General features: G+C 46.0%; 3 protein-coding genes across 3 annotated transcripts; all 3 read left to right on the top strand.

Moving 5' to 3' along the window:
• The first annotated feature begins 239 nt into the window (after positions 1-239).
• On the top strand, positions 240-1,158 carry LOC117145679 (membrane steroid-binding protein 1). Its single transcript, XM_033311422.1, has 2 exons — positions 240-365; positions 423-1,158. Exons 1-2 carry the CDS (start codon positions 335-337, stop codon positions 995-997), a joined length of 606 nt encoding a protein of 201 aa, XP_033167313.1. The 5' UTR covers positions 240-334; the 3' UTR covers positions 998-1,158.
• Positions 1,159-6,249: 5,091 nt separating this feature from the next.
• Positions 6,250-7,185, top strand: LOC117136577. The gene is made up of 3 exons (XM_033297549.1): positions 6,250-6,405; positions 6,466-6,753; positions 6,874-7,185. Exons 1-3 carry the CDS (start codon positions 6,250-6,252, stop codon positions 7,183-7,185), a joined length of 756 nt encoding a protein of 251 aa, XP_033153440.1.
• Positions 7,186-8,289: 1,104 nt separating this feature from the next.
• On the top strand, positions 8,290-10,435 carry LOC117150847. Its single transcript, XM_033317917.1, has one exon. The coding sequence runs from the start codon at positions 8,368-8,370 to the stop codon at positions 10,387-10,389; it is 2,022 nt and encodes a 673-aa protein (XP_033173808.1). The 5' UTR covers positions 8,290-8,367; the 3' UTR covers positions 10,390-10,435.
• The last annotated feature ends 5,686 nt before the right edge of the window (positions 10,436-16,121 follow it).

The raw sequence follows: 16,121 nt of genomic DNA, 5'->3' as shown, positions 1-16,121 counted from the left end.
ATTGAATTGTGTCTTCAGCTTGCAGGTATAAATAGAAGTTGAAGATATATATAAATAATAACTTTGCCTTGCTAGAAATGAATAGTAATAAATTTCTTTAAGTGCATGTAATTTATATGACTGATGTAAATGAGCTTGGCAGCAGGTGGCTTAACATTTTTATTCGCTCCGCACTGCGGTAAATTGTTGTTAACTCGGCTTAATTGAGTATGATCAAATTGCCGCTGAGTTTGCACTCGAATATATTTCGACTGAACTTTCAAAATTCATGAAATGCTGAGCACAAAAACAACTTAAACAGAGCCAATATATAGTTTATAGAAAAGTGGTAAAAATGCCGATACTTGGACAAATGTTTTCTGCAAGTAAGTAAATTTATTAAGAAGTAGCCAATTACTCAACGCACTAACTTCGTCCTGTAGAGCTGGGTCCCAATTTGATGACAGCCTCCAAAGTGCTGAGAAGTCCTCTTGGCCAGGCGTTAGTCTCCTTTTTGGTGGGCTACTTTGTCACCACAAAGTTGTCGCAATTTTATGGCAAGTTCAAGAGGGACTCTGAGAAATCCGATGAGTCGACGCAGTACTTGGACAAACCCCCCAGGGCGGCCAGTGAGCCAAAGGACGCCAAAGGACACGATATCGTCCTGCTCACTCAGGAGGAGCTAACTGCCTTCGATGGCTCGAGTCCCAGTCTACCCATTTACACCGCTCTGAATGGCCTCATATACGATCTGAGTCCGGGCCGAGAAAAGTTCAGCAGTCACGGCCCCTACTCCCTCTTGGCCGGTTGCAATGCCAACAAGGTCCTGAACATCGCCTGCAGTTCCATGGGCGTCTGCGCCGCGAACGTAATACGTCGCTGGGAGCAGAGCCTAAGAGCCGAATTTCAAGTCGTAGGATATGTAGTCGATGCTGGTATAGATATTTTTGGCGGGAGTCCGGAAAAACATGCAGATTCGGCCAAAGGGGAGCAAACGGAGCAAAGTGATATCGTTTGAGATGCTGTGAATATCCCGTTTTCTTAGCTTGGCAATAAAATATTATTCACAGAAACTAGTAATTTACTTCCAAGCTAACTGAAGGGGATATTCAGTGCAACCACGGACTAAAAATGATGGAAAAATTACATGTAACTTGTAGCTTAAGCTGTAGAATACACTAAATTATTAAAGATATCTTTTAGCTTCATGGGCGAATATTTTCCACAGGTTTGGGGTTGCCTGACAAATGGTCGACTATTTCTTTTAGAATCTCCTCCTGGCTGAGATTAAATTAATTCTGCCCTTCTTTTTTTTCCGTTTGACCGAGCTCTTGGCATTTGGAAAGCCGGAAAGTTTTTCCGCCTTTGTCTTCCGCCTTTTTTCCCCAGCGGTTCGGTTCGACAGGAAAATATCGACAACGGCAAATGTCGATAACAACAAATTGTTTGTCGTGTTTTCCTTTTTACTTGGCACTTTTTGCCCATCAAGCTGTTGACTTTGTCAAGTTGTCGCCGAATTTTCAGGGCTTCGGGTGATTCGGGTTTCCCATTGTGTCGCTATGTGTGTGGAAAAACTTTGCGCCAAACACGCAATTGACTTAAATTGAATTGAAAGCTGAATGCTGAGAGGTAAGAGCTGAAAGCTGAAAGCCAAGAAGGAATGCCGTCAGGTGCTACACAGCTAATAAAATCAAAATTACTTTTCGCAGCGCAAAGTTTCGGCAGTCGACGTGCTTAAGGAATTTAAAAAAGTGGTCCAAAAATTGTTAAGCACACACTTCAAATTCAGTCAAATGTGCAAAAGGACAACACACACTCGCTCCCAAGTAGCAAGAACAACATTTGGCAAAGTGTTATTTGAAGTGTCGAATTTGATCAAGCGCAAAGGTGACAAAAGGGCTCAAAAGTTAACAACAACTAGGGCGGCCAACAATAACAAGTGGAAATGGTCCTTAAAAGGTGGCGAAATGCCGGAAAGCAGCAAGATGGAAGGACAATGTCCTGGAGTGGCCCATTTGCATAAATTGTTCGCACTTGTTTCAGCTTTTTATTTGGACTTAGTGAAATCCGATGGCGATTACCCAAGAAAAAATCCATTATGCTAGTCAGAGCATTTAAGGTTTTTAAACATTTAACATGCTGCTTTATGGATCCCTAATATTGATGATGACAATAACACGGTTAAATTACCCTTTTGAAACGAATTAACTGAATAATGTTGGCAATTCATTATATGTAGCTCCTTAAAATAAATTTCCAGTTAGCCACGCCCCGAAACTTGGCCAGTTATGGCATGCCATATAATTGGTGGCCAACTCTGAATTTATCACCATCTGGTTGTCATGTGCAAACGATGCTCTAACCCCCACTTCGCCAGGAATTCGGAAGGGGAGTCCTCCCTCCAGTGTCATTCGTTCATTTTAATGTTTTACGTGACCCATTCGAAATCGAATCGAATGACTCATTAAATGCAGAACGGGCCAAAACAGGTGGTAGGGCTAAAAACGGGGGGAAGGTGGCCATAAGAGATGTGTTCTAGGTGAAAGGCAATTAACCATAAGAGCTTATGTCGTGGAACGTGCCTAATTGCTGGAAAACACTAGCCGAATCAGGATTTCGGTGTTTGCGCAGGGAAATGCAAATGTCTGTGTGAGTGCGGCAAACAATTAGTTTTCCAATTTCGAAACTAAAATGTTGGCAAACAACACAAATTAAATTCGCTCAGCTGCATTCCGACTTTCCGAAGGAAGGGATGGGATTCTCTTTCTTTCTGGCCAAAGTTTACTTTGCTCTTTGCCATTCGCTGCTTGCGGGAGTTAATTTAATTAGTTTTCATTTATCTAAAGTACACGCTTCATTACATAATTTAACAATTCATTAGATTGAGCCCGGCTTCGTGGTAATTGAAAAGCGCGTCACGCTCTAGCCCCCAGATTTTCCAACGCCACGGATCGCCACGCCCCCTCCGCAAGCCTTGCACATCAGAGACTGCCCCTCATTTCGCAGTCTGGTTTTTATGTTCACTTTGTTATTATTGCCGCCAGAATTGCTAATGGTCGCTGTAATTATCATTAAATGGTTCGCTTTCTTTTAATTCTTCACCCGCTTCTGCTTCCACCTACCAATCTCGGCACTTTTATCCTTTTTCCCGGGAAGTGGTAACAATGGCTGTGGCCCAACAGCTGCTGGCTACATTTCGATGTGTTTGTGAAGGGATTAAGCTGCACTTGGCTCCTTAATTGGATTGCATTCGAGAGTGATTTGCCATTCATGGACAATTATGGGTAAGTGGAAATGTGGAACATCCAGCAAGGAAATTTTAACTGAAATGTGAATGGATTACTCGGGGCTTAACTGAATCCCCAAGATGGGTTTTAATTCATTTTACAAGAAGTTTGCCAGAGGCTTACACCCATCAGAAATAAGTTAGATAAAACGGTTTCGTATTCCTATATAAGACATCGAAGTGAAATTTTAATTACACTTGTTTTTCAATTACCACATCATTAGTAGCCTGCCATTTGGTTACATTTTCCATTTAATAGAAGATATAGGCAAGAACTCTTTGCAAAGAGCTACTTATGTTTTCCAGACTTTTCCTTTATTTTCCGTAGAAAGAGGCTTACATTTGGCAACCAGCTATGCGACAAGTCAAATGTCATGCAACCACTTTGGCAATAATTTTCGTTTTTTGAGGGGGCTCTCGAAACATTTTGATGTTTCGCAGAGTCAGAATTTGATTTACAAATGGCACTGAGCTGGCCCAGAACTGGAGGCCCGCCCCGTTGGCCAATGGCATTTTGAATTCATAAATCCATGTTGCCCAGAATGACACGAAACAAAGCAAGCGAAACGAAAGCCGAACCAGTTTTGCCCCATATATCAGGCTTAATTGCAATTCAGGGCCAGAAGGAGTAGGCCTCGCAATTTGCGAGCTTTTCAGTTGACCCACAGCCATTTTCCAGGCGATGTCTAGACTGCGCCAACCCCAGCTGCCCGGACTCGCATTCCGTTGCTGCGAATAAGTTTCCAGGCGAAACTCCGGCCTGGCCCATTAAAAGTGGCCACAGACTGGCTGTCTCGGGTGCGTTATGCGAGTACTTTATATTCAAAAGTGTGTAATTTGCAAAAATGTCGGCCCGGGCTCCACCGGCATCGCCCCCAGCGACTCCCAGAGCACCAGCAGCTGTGCTCGTCACATTAACCTGATGCCAACGGGAAAAGGGCGGAAAACGCTCGCCAAGTGCGCAGCGGATTACACTGAGAGAAAATCTACCTAAATCCCCCCAATACTACAGCCATGGCTTACAAATTGCTCATAAACTTACTATATGGGAAATTTTGAACATAATTAGTTACATTTTTCTCAGTGCACTTTCTGGGTTCTTAGGCTGACGGCTTTTTGTAGGTCGCCAACGCGTCGTCCTCGTCGCTTTTGCGTTGTTTCTAGTGTTGTTGCTGTTGTCGTCGTCAGGTCGCGGTTAATTATGTTTTTTGTATGTCCTTACGCATACCAAGGACGCAAAGGACGACGTTTCTCCTATGTAACGATGTGTGCGTGTGTGTGATTATCGTCTCGGATTTAATGCGCACTTTGATGTGAAACATTGCTAATTTGGCTTTTTATGTTCTTGTCGGCGCTGCTCATTTCCCCTAACTCGGTCCTGATTGCTGTTGTTTTTGTCCCGCCTTGTGGTATTTTTAAAGCCGCATAAATGCTGGCGTCCATTTTTCTTGGCCTACGTTTCAATTATGAGTATGTTAAACAGGTGTAATATGTCAGGAAAGATTGTCCATAGAATGACAGAAGGACTTAACGAACAGTCCCAAAAAACTAAACTGAAAGCGTATTTTACCATTGAGCACGCACCTTTTAATACCCGATATCCAGGCCCATGACCTTTGACACCGACAGAAAACCTACGAATACGACTTATCCCGTACATAACTTGGCAATTTACTTCAATTTCCCCCTGTTCAAGTGGATTCCACCTTAAAGCAGATTTCATCCATTAAGCTGCCACGAAGACTCCAAAGTTGGCGTCGTTTCAATTAATCCTTGGGGAAAAAACATTCTCCGCTTACAAAGTCAGACGATTTTTTTGTGCCGGGGCAATTTGTGAATTGTGAAAATTGATTTATGGCATTTTTGCACAGGCATCTCACATTTCACTCTTCACTTTTCACTTTGCTGCCGATGACAGCCGACGCACAGCAGCCAGGTCAAAAAAAATTGAAGTCAGCACGGTGGAAAAAAGTAAGGGATATGGCAAAAAGTACGGCTAAAAGCTAAAACAAATAGCAGACATAAATCCATCATCATCAACATTATCGTGATGGCCGAGAAGCAGCCAAGCGTTTGAACAAATTGACTGCAAGCAATTCGGGCTAAGAAAGTGCAAAAAACGAGGAGTATAATTTAGACAAATATTGCTCATACGCAGTGGTGCCCATTAGGGAGCAGCTCGGGTACTTAATTTAAATAAATGGAGACGGAGTCTACCCAGTCCTCACACTTCCCCTAATAAATTGTAATCGACTTAATAGAGTGATTCATCTGACGGCAGCAAGTTATTACAAGTCCCAGCCACAAAACCAACTGAAAGTTTAATAACATTTATGGCCGCTGGCCAAAATAAGTGTAGCGGCATCATACATTTGCACTCACAGAGAGAGTTCATTTCAAAATCTACCCGAATGGGGTGTAAGATTTCACCCTTGGCCAGCTGCTGATAAATTGGTTTCATCTCAAAGTTTGGTCCAGTCCGTCAGTCCATCTGTATCGCAACTGAAATCCAGTCGTCGTTCGCTTAGTTTCGTAATTTACTTACCAGAGGGCAAAAGCCAAGACCAGATGTTTGACTCTACACTTTAACCAAAATGTTTTGCCGCACTGCGGCGAACAATAACAGCAACAGACCCTGGCTAAAATATGCAAACAAATGGCTTAAACTGTTTTTAACCCCCGGGCTGACAACGAAATTTGCAGAATTTACTGACTATGACTGCGTTCACGCCACTAAAGCTATCCAAATGTTAGTTTCTAGAGCGAGTTTGGTATAATGCACAATATAAGCGGCAAGGTTTCTGTTCCCCATGGGAATGCTTTCGAATTTGATAGTATTTTTTAGCTATTCGATTCATCTTCATAATGAAACAATTGATAACCCAGAAGGGCAGTAGCCGAATCTGGCAGATACGAGCCCCAGAACTTATAATACAGCTGTAAACTGTTTAGTTGTCTGAATCGAAACGAGAAGCTCCGAAGTAATGAATGCGAGATGTACACTTATATTCACTTTGGCCACGCTTTTGGCCATTGGGAAAACCGCACATGCCCGCACTTATTATTTAATGGGCGAAGAAGACAAGATCCATTTGGAAAAAATTTTTAGGGAAATTAATAAATTAAATGAGCTGACAAGAGTCAAGGTAAGTCAGCTTAGTGTTCTTCTGTTCGTAATATTAATCTTACACCAATCCCAGTACACATATGCTGCTGCTTATTCCATTGCATCGAACAACTATGTAAACGAAAGTGCCGCCAGTGTTTCTGATATATTAGAAATGTTTAATACATTTAGGTGGATTTCGAAGCATTACAAGAAAATGAGAAAATTCGAGTCAGCTGAGTGGGAGAATTTTACACAACTGAACTTGGCTGAGGCGCAGGTATTTACTGGAGACAAAGGGAACCTTCAGTCTATGGAGCAAATTTACTTGAACTTCTTTGGAAAGGATGATCTCATCAGTCGGATGGCCTTCTTAAATCAGGTAATAGTATAATACTTTGTATCTGCCTTTAAGGAATGAGAAACCTTTAGCTTCTATTCGCTATATATTGGGATATATATGTGATTCATAGGTGCCATCACTGACTTGTCCTGCAGGGAGAAATTGCCACTGATGGACGCCCAGGTATCCACTAAGTCCTCAGTGCTCTCGATACCTTACCCAAGTGACAATCAGTTCATCGAGTTCACCAACACGGGCTTCATCCAGGATGCTGCCCAAAGAACGGTGCCCTTCCTCGATATTCAGGACGTTGTATCGGAGCCGCCGGTTCCACTAACCGGAATCGGCATTTACTATAAGGGTCAAAATGGCTACGGTGGTTTCTTGGCGCCCCGACTCATTACGTACGATTTCACCTCATATGTTCAGATGCCAACATGGAAATCAATGCATTTCAAGGATACTGAATGATTTCTTTCAGTAAGTGCGAACAGCATTATAATCATGTGTCTTATCAGTTGTTACGGCCTAACGTTTCATTTCCTAGTAAATTCTTAAATACATTTTATAAACAGCTTCTTTTATATTTTCTATAGAAAAAAGATAGCAATGTTTTCAAAACATTCACGGTGTAAGAAGAAGATGATAACTCCATAGCTCATTGTACTTATTTGTCAATGATTTATAAATAGAATTCTAATATTATTATTCATATACTTCCGAGTTATTTAACGGCAAGATTACTACAACTTTAAACTTGCTAGTTATTTTAAAATCAGAACTTGTTGGATGCATGTCATTATTCATTTGGCTTTCATTCGCCAAAAATAATATGACAATGCCGCCAGCAGGTTTGACTTTAGTCTGACCCTTAGGAAATCAGCTCCGCGAACCTTAACCCTTGTCGGCCTCATTCCGTTAACCCCTTGAGTCAGCAGCAGTTGGCCAGAAGCAGTGGCAAAACTCAGGAACTGAACCAAACGACGAAGAGGAGAACATACTTTTTTGTCGCATGCTCCGCGCGCATTTCGACTGCATAAAATATGGAATTAAATTGCTAGCCAACAAAATGGCGCCTGGGAAAATGACAAAAATATGAGACAGGAGCGCAGGATCTCCATCCTTTTCCGCCACTTTCCCCCCAAAGCTCTTTTGGCACTTTGTTGCGAATTCTCCTGACGCTGTCGAGTTGATGACTTGCAGCTGTCGCATTTCTTTTCAGACTTTAGCAACTGCAGTGGAACCAAACGAAACGACTGTTGGCACCTGGTTAGCCACCAGGTGGATGTGGATGAGGATGTGGAGGCGAGAAATGGCATTTTATTTGACGGCAAACATTGCGGCACCGCGTGGAAAGTTTCCATCGCACACTCTGCGAAACTCGAAGTTTTCCATAAAGGTACTTGCTATTGAAAAAGGAAAGGCATATACATGAAGGATTTGTATACCCTTAACTTGTGTTAAACGTTTTCAAACTGTCAATAATAGAAGCCCTTGCGCGAATAGTAGTTTAAACCTATCAAATTCTACTCACTCCTCGGCAAAGTTCTTCCAATCGTAGTGAGCATTGACATTACCAGCCTATTAATCAACTTTTTTAAAATTAAACATCCCATCCCGGTTATCCCTAACGGTATCCTATACCGCTTAGATATGGGCGAAAGGAGCTTTCGAAAGCTGGTCTTGGGCGTGATCCTGACGACCATCGTCCTCTACGCCCTGCTGTTTTTGGACACGCAGTTCTACGAGACTGGCGGAAAAATACATAATGCATTCTTTGTGAACACCGACGGATGTCGCATTATAGCCATGGATGTGATGAACCCGACCATTGCCAAGTACACCGACTGGGAGTGGGAGGACAAGAGGTTCTATCTGAAGTGCACCCATCAGACCTGGTTCCGAACGGAGGTGGCGAACGGGGATTGGTACCTTAAGCTGTCCCGCGACATCGACAGAATCTTACAGGAAAGCGATCTGACCCACGACTGGCAGATAAAGTGCTATTGGTTCCGGATTAAAATCAAGGGGCGTTGGAGGGTCAAGATATCCAGTCGAACCATGTTCCCTTTGGAGTACCCATATGCCCTGAAAGTCCCCAAAGGACTGAGGTCCTTGCGAGTCAAGTGCATGAATACTTTCACAAACAAAACCTTGCACGATGATGCACATTTCTTCATCCAACCACCACCTGAGAAGTTGCTGAAGAAACCTCCGGCGACCTTGAAGTACTGGGATGGGAAGAAACACTCGAGAGGCGCAACTTCACCCATTTCTGTGATGATCTTGGGTCTGGACTCTGTTTCGCATCTCAATTTGCTGCGCCAGATGCCGAGGACCGTGCGCTATATGCGCCAGAACATGTCGCAGGTGGAGTTCTGGGGCTTCAACAAGATCGGCACCAATACCTATCCAAACTTGATAGCTTTGCTGACGGGCCTCAGTGCGGCAGAGTCCGAGGCTTATTGGGTGCGGCAGAAATGTATGGATAACCTGCCGCTGATTTGGAAGGAGTTCAAGAGGGCCGGTTACAATACCAGTTTCGCCGAGGACATGGCAATATACTCCATGTTCTACTTCGGCAAGCCCGGATTCAAGCGTCCGACCACGGATAACAACTTGCACGACTTCATGGTGGATCTCTATATCAAAAGGCAGGCCAGTTCCGTATCAGATACTCATTGCATGGGCGAAAGGGCCTTCATGGATATCCTCTTGGAGATGAACGATAGGCTGCTGCCCCACACGCAGCGCTATCCCTTCTTCTCCTTTTACTGGTGGGCCAATGGCTTCCACGAGTTCTTCAACTCCCCTCGCCTGGCGGATGGAAGATTCGAGCGATTGCTGAGGAGCCTCGACGACGCCGGCATAACCAACAACACCATTATATTCTTTATGTCGGACCACGGCTTGAGATGGGGTCTCTTTCGCAGTAGTTTCCAGGGTATGATAGAGGACAGTCAGCCGTTCTTGTCCATTATGTATCCGAAGTGGATGAGATTTAAGTACCCCATGGCCATGAAAAGCCTAGTTGGCAATGCCCACAGCCTGGTAACCACATACGACCTTTACGAGACCTTGAAGCATATCTTGGATCCAAGTTCCTTAGAGGATACGTCCATCACGCAGAAGACTGAAGAATTGTGGAAGCTAAAGGGTTCTCAAACCCCCCGGGCCGTTAGTCTCTTCTTACCCATTCCGCCTTGGAGGAACTGCAACACTTCCCACATCCCGAGTAAGTTCTGTCTGTGCCACAAGCAGATTTCCATTCCCGAGAGCAACCGAGTGGTGACAAAATCGGCCAGCATTATCATCGATTATGTGAATCAGTTGATGGCGGAGTACCCCGTTTGCATACCCCTTCAGTTGGACTCGATCGAGAGTGCCTATTATGCGGCTCCCCAGAGGGACAATGACTTCTACATCGAGAAGGGGCACAAGAACGTGTACCCCGAAAAAGGACCCTTCTGGAAGAAGCAAAAGTACGAGGACAGGGACATCGTGGTGCGATTGAAAGCAAAGCCGGGGAACGCCTACTTCGAGGGCATGACCCGCAGGCAGGGCAGCAAGCTCTCCGTCGTCGGGGAAGTGGTCCGCATGGGGGGCGAAGGTAACAGGAACAACGACTGCATCGATAATCCCCTGCTGGAGCCGTTCTGTCATTGTGCACTATAGGTTTTTTAATTTCACAACAAACGAATAAAGATCGCGCTACATTGCTTACTCTTTACTAAGAATATTAGTGGCTACTCTTAGAATTTTTTTTTTTTTTTTTTTTTTAATTAGTTTATTTATTAAGGCATACGGGGAAGTCATGAAGCCCCTTTGTGTCCTTCTTATCTATTAATTCAGCCCATTTTGGGCTCGCCGGCTAACTATAGTTAGCTTTTTCAAATTTACAGTAATTTAACTAGAATTACATAACAATCACATATAACAAATAGGATTTAAGATAAGCGTCAGCTTCTGCGGACCCTTGTCAAAGGAGATCGGGTAATGAGATCCCTCGGTTGCCTTCTATTGAGCCTCCTTGGTGGGCGAGATCTATTTAGAGCGCTGGCCAGCCGATTTCTGTGGCGCTCCAGCCTTTCATGGTATCTGCTCGAGTGCTGGTTTATTTCGTCGAAAACCGTTGCTAGTTTTAGGTCTCTGTGCAGAGTGGTGTTTCGAACAAACCACTCGCAGCCGGTGATAAGTCTTGCTACCTTATTTTGAATAGCCTGGATTCTTTTGATTTGGCTGTCACATGCCAAGCCCCAGATTTGGCACCCATACTTCCAGTTTGGTGCTAAGATCTGTTTGTAAATTGTCAGCTTGTTGGATAGCGACAATTTACTGCGCGAACAAAGTAGCCAGTAGTGCTTCGCCACCTTAGCACGTAGGCGCGTTCTGATGTCGGTCACATGCTTGGAAAATGTGAGTCTGCGATCCAGAAGCACTCCAAGGTACTTTGCTGCGTTCGGCTGTGGTACGGGGGCTTCCTCGATGTAGACGGCCGGTGGCGTTCTCCGCTTTAAAGTAAAGCAGACGTTGTTGGACTTACTGCTATTGATGCCAATGTTCCAACGTCTTGCCCATTCCGAGAACCGGTATGCAAAGTCCTGGATACCATCGGCTGCGTCGTGCTCGCATCGGGACCTGTAGGTGACGCACACGTCATCGGCAAATGTGGCCAACATAGATTTCCCGTAAAGGCTTACATCCGGCTGCGGCATGTCGTGGCTATACAGGCAGTAGAGCAGGGGGCCGAGGACACTACCTTGTGGAACACCAGCTGCCACGTTGTGCTCGGTGGAAATTGCTGAATGAAAGCGCACAGCGAACCTCCTTCCTTCCAGGTACGATTTTAGCAGCCCAAAATATGGAGCAGGCAGCGTCTGCTTGATTTTCAGTTGGAGTCCAATGTGCCACACTCGATCAAACGCTTCTCGAATGTCCAAGAAGAGGCTGTTACAATATTCCTTACTGTCGTAGGCCGTCAGGATTTGCTCGACGACTCGATGGAGCTGCTCGACAGTACAGTGGCCAGCACGGAAACCGAACTGGTGCTCAGGGGTAATCCCCTGGGCTTCCATAATCCTTACAATCCGGACAGCAATCAGTCTCTCAAACACCTTCGAAATTGAAGGGAGGAGACTGATCGGCCGGTAGGAGGCGGGCTCCCTTTCCGGCTTGCCAGGTTTGTGGATCATGGTGATTATCCCGAGCTTCCACTGATAAGGGAAGTATTGCAACCTCACAATAGCGTTGAAAACCAACGTTATGTAGAGGATCGCTTGTCTGGGCAGGGCCTTCAATGTGGCGTTGCAGATGACGTCATGTCCAGGTGCTTTGTTGTTACTCTGGCGCACAATGACTTCGGCTACCTCGCAGGGTTCAAACGGCGTGATTGGCATATCCATTTGAAGCGCTTGGTTCAGCTGGTCCTGAGTTTCTTCAACCTGTTGCAGGCTGGCAAGCTTGAATGGTTGAAATCGCTCGGCGAGGTGCGCAGCGAATACCTCCGCTTGTCCCAAGTCGGTCCGACACCATGTCCCGTTGCTATCGACTAGAGGCGCCTTCCTCGTGCAACGCCTTTTGATTGCGCGCGTGGCCTTCCACAGCGAATGCGTAGCTTCGCTTTCGACTCCAGTATTGGCAAGCCTTTCGTCGAACCATGCGGCTTTGTGCAGCACCAACGCGCATCGGAGCCTACTCAGCGCTCGATTCCATTCCGTTTTGTCCAACGGGTGCCGAGACCTCATCCACCTAGTGCGTAAGCGCCTCTTCTCAGCTATAAGCAGCAGGATCTCCCTGGGTATTGGGATTCGATCTGCCGCGGGCTGCCGAGATATTCTGCGAGTTGCCAATCTAGCTGCTGACTTGATATTGTTGGTGAGCAGTTCGATAGCATCATCAACGTCCTGTCCAGAGTTTAAGGCAGTGTTGAGGGGCAGTGTGGACTCCAGTTGCGATTGGAATACCTCCAGGTTACTACGCCTAGTGATAAGCCGCTCCATCTTAGGGTAGGATATTGCCCCCGCATCCAGCGTAATTACCAGAGGCAGGTGGTCGGAGCTAAGCTCAACAACCGCACTTATGCTAGCGTGGATGCCCAGCACACCCTTTGTCAGTGCAAAATCGATGTATCCTGGTGAGCCTCTACTGCCGTACGGGTATCTTGTTGGTCCTCCTGTTGCTAGCGAGTCCACCTCCGAATTTAGGACGAGATTCGCTAATGCAATGCCTCTTTGGTTGCTCCTTCCCGCACCCCAGAGCCAGTGGGACGCGTTCCAATCGCCTGCAACAATGAACTTCGTCTGGAACTCTTCCAGAATGTCCTTAAACTCGTCCGTAGTCCATGCAAATCTCGGTGGGCAGTAGACCGCTCCAAAGCTTATAGGACCAAGTGCCGTTTCAATAACCGCCGGCGCAAGTTGCACCTTGGCAGTGGCTATTGGTGTTAGCGGAAAGTGGGCAAGGCTAGATTTGATTAAGATAGCTGCTCCGCCTTTGGCGTTGCCACCACTCGGATCATTGGCAGTGTAGGCTACAAATCCGAATAGCTTAGGCGTCTCTGCCCCCTTGCAGTGTGTCTCGCTGAGCAGCAATACATCGATTTCGTGACGTCGCACGAAGCACTCTACTTCAGGCAACTTCGTGGATACGCCGTCGGCGTTCCACACTAGGATGCGCAGCGGCATCATTATGGCGCTTGACGCGCTTGGAGAGCAGTGAGCAGATTGATAATCTGCCCCTGCTGCTGTGACTGTTGTTGCTGTTGCTTCATCATCATCATCATTAATTCCATCTGCTTCTCTTGAATCGAGCGCAAAGAATTAATGTTTTCATTAAGCGTCTGCAGGATGGCTTCAATGCTGCTGCTAGCATCCGTCGAGCGCTGAAGTGTACCCCTAGACGTCCTTGTCCGGCTGCGGCTCCTTTGACGACTGGGACTTCCATCATTGGGCTGTTGCTGTTGCTTCTGTTGTTGGTGCATCAGGCTCAGTGGTTGCTTGTGGTGAATGGACCCTCTAGCCACATCTGCATAAGATATTCCGCCTCGAGAAGAGGGGATCTCCTTACCTCCAGCTAAGCCCCGTGAAGTTGGTCGCTCGTTTACTTCTGTTCTTCCAGCCACTCCACTTCTGGGTCTGGATCGCTGCAGGAACGCTTGTAGCTTGCTGCAACCTTTATAGTTTGCAGGATGCTGACCGCCACAGTTGTAGCAAGTGCACAGCTCGATGCGTGGCCTGGTACAGTCCTTGGCTGGGTGTTCGCCGGCACATTTCACACAAATGTGGGCCTTACGGCAGTATTTGGCTGTGTGGCCAAACTGCTGACAACGATGGCACTGGACAATAGCGTTACGCTTGCGGAGAGGCTCAATAACTACTCTCATATGGCATAGTGCCTTAACCGCCAGGATCTCCTTATTGTTTGCCGCAGCAGCAATATTTAGGAAGAACATATTGACTGGCGACGCTTTTGAGGTACCCGGTTCGTTTCGCCTAAGCGGTGTATGAATATCGAGAACCTTGTGCCCGATCTTTTCCAGCTCATCCTTGATTTGGTGATGTAGCGTACTGTGGTGCAGGCCTTTCACGCATACCCTGTAAGGCCTGTCCTCTTTAAGCTGGTAGCAGTGGAACTCATATTCTTCGTTCTCGAGCCAGTTCACTATGGCGCGAAATGTATTAGCGTCAGCCGCGTAAAGCCTTAGGACACCGCTCATTGACGCCCTAGCCTCGACCTTTTCTAGGTCCACTATGCTTTCAATGCTCTGCATCATCAGGCATACGTCGTCCACTCCCTCCATTACTATAGGAGGTGGTTTGGACTGCGCCTTTTTGACTGAACTAGTGGTACCAGCGGAGGCTGCATCCCGCTTAGCGGCAGCAATAGCAGCTTGATGACTTGTACTGGGCTGGTCATACAGATCGTCAATTTCATTGCCTACTTGTTTGTCGGCTGTGAGATGCGCAAGTAAAGCAAATCGGTTTGAATTGCCGCCATATCTAGGTTCTGTAGTCGAAGGGTTTTCCCCTTGTTTGCCGATGCTTTGTTTTGGTTTTTTCCTTTCAGTCTCCGGAGAAGCACGAGACTTTCGCTTTATTTTTTGAAAGCGCTGCGGGGCAGCACATTGGGGGCTCGGGAGAAACGCAGTATCCAACGATTCATCAGCCGCAGCGGTTTCATTTAAAGGGTTCATATTGTAGTGTGCACCAAATCACCAGGGTTCTAGCCAAAACTTGAACCCTGGGAAAGCTTTAAGCTCGCAAACAGCTGTTTGTGCGATCGCGTGGCAGCTGGGCAGCGGAGCCCCAGTTCGAGTAACTTAACTTTGTATTTTTGAATGAAAATGTTATCGTTTCACTATTATTTCACTGTTAGTGACTTGGGGGGTCACTATTTGCTATATGTGCCAGTATTCTGGACTTGTCCATAAGTTTATTACCGCGAAAACTAATTTCACTTTATCCACTTTGTCAGGTGCGTATTGTTAGACACGAACCTTTTCACCGAAAAGATATTAACTTTTAGAAGCTTGGCGAGCATCCCTTCAGCTGCACCCAAACTGGCTCGAGGCCAATCCTTTGGGGCTCATCCTAAACGAAGAAGTGCCGTCAATAAGTTCTGGATGTGGCAGCAGCCCCACCAATTATCTGTGAGTTATAACTTTTGATTTTGCACGTCGAAGTTCTGCCAATTAGTGGCCATTGCCGCCGGGCAAGTCTTTAAAAGTTTGCCGCATGACTTGGCAGATGCCAATGGAGTGGACCACTGGCGGGCGGAACTTTGAGGGATATATGGGATGGGTGGACGGTATGCAGGTGGTCCAACTGCGATTCCGAACTAATGGCATAAGCCGCTTATGTACCATGTACTCGCACTCGCAGTTTGCTCTTACTTTTAACCCACTCACCAGCAAAACTTTTTTAGGATTATGGCAGACTTACGCAGAGCACACTTATGGAGCCGGCGAAAGAGACAGATAGAGGGTGCGAGACAGAGAGGGGCGAGAGAGCAAGAAGCGAACGCTTTATAGTTTCAATATTTGCTTTGTCCTGTTCGGGAAAAATCCCCTGGGCACATAGGGCAGCAAGAGCTGCACGGATTTATAAATGGACTGGCAAACATTTGGCCAAAACTTTAAGCGGAGAGGAGAGTGCGAGCCAAATGTTTGCTCCGTTTTAAAGGAGTTGAGTTTTATTGTTTTTGGCCAATTAGTCTTGCGCTCCAACCCGTCTCGGCAATCGTCTTGAATCTCTCCCCAAGGTGTCCTTAGCCAACGAAATTTATATACCCTGGCTCCGGGGCATCCTTGGAATCCTTTGGCTCTGAATCAGCCGGAGAAGCGTTAAATATGTTTTATGGGAGCCATAAGACTTGACGTAGAATAGCTACGTCTGCTAATTCAGTGAATT

The sequence above is a fragment of the Drosophila mauritiana genome, chromosome 2L (genome assembly GCF_004382145.1).
Source record: "Drosophila mauritiana strain mau12 chromosome 2L, ASM438214v1, whole genome shotgun sequence".
In the NCBI taxonomy this organism is placed as follows: domain Eukaryota; kingdom Metazoa; phylum Arthropoda; class Insecta; order Diptera; family Drosophilidae; genus Drosophila; species Drosophila mauritiana.
The sequence above is the reverse complement of the archived record's forward strand: the minus strand, read 5'-3'. Positions and strand labels throughout refer to the sequence as shown.

What these genes read in the sequence shown, in the direction of transcription:
- LOC117136577 (XM_033297549.1), top strand. Translation starts at nt 6,250, where the DNA reads ATGAATGCGAGATGTACACTTATATTCACTTTGGCCACGCTTTTGGCC. An exon ending in AATTAAATGAGCTGACAAGA is followed by an intron (nt 6,406 to 6,465) that starts GTCAAGGTAAGT and finishes CACCAATCCCAG; the next exon opens with TACACATATGCTGCTGCTTA. An exon ending in GGATGGCCTTCTTAAATCAG is followed by an intron (nt 6,754 to 6,873) that starts GTAATAGTATAA and finishes TCCTGCAGGGAG; the next exon opens with AAATTGCCACTGATGGACGC.
- LOC117145679 (XM_033311422.1), top strand. Translation starts at nt 335, where the DNA reads ATGCCGATACTTGGACAAATGTTTTCTGCAA. An exon ending in TGGACAAATGTTTTCTGCAA is followed by an intron (nt 366 to 422) that starts GTAAGTAAATTT and finishes TTCGTCCTGTAG; the next exon opens with AGCTGGGTCCCAATTTGATG.
- LOC117150847 (XM_033317917.1), top strand. Translation starts at nt 8,368, where the DNA reads ATGGGCGAAAGGAGCTTTCGAAAGCTGGTCTTGGGCGTGATCCTGACG.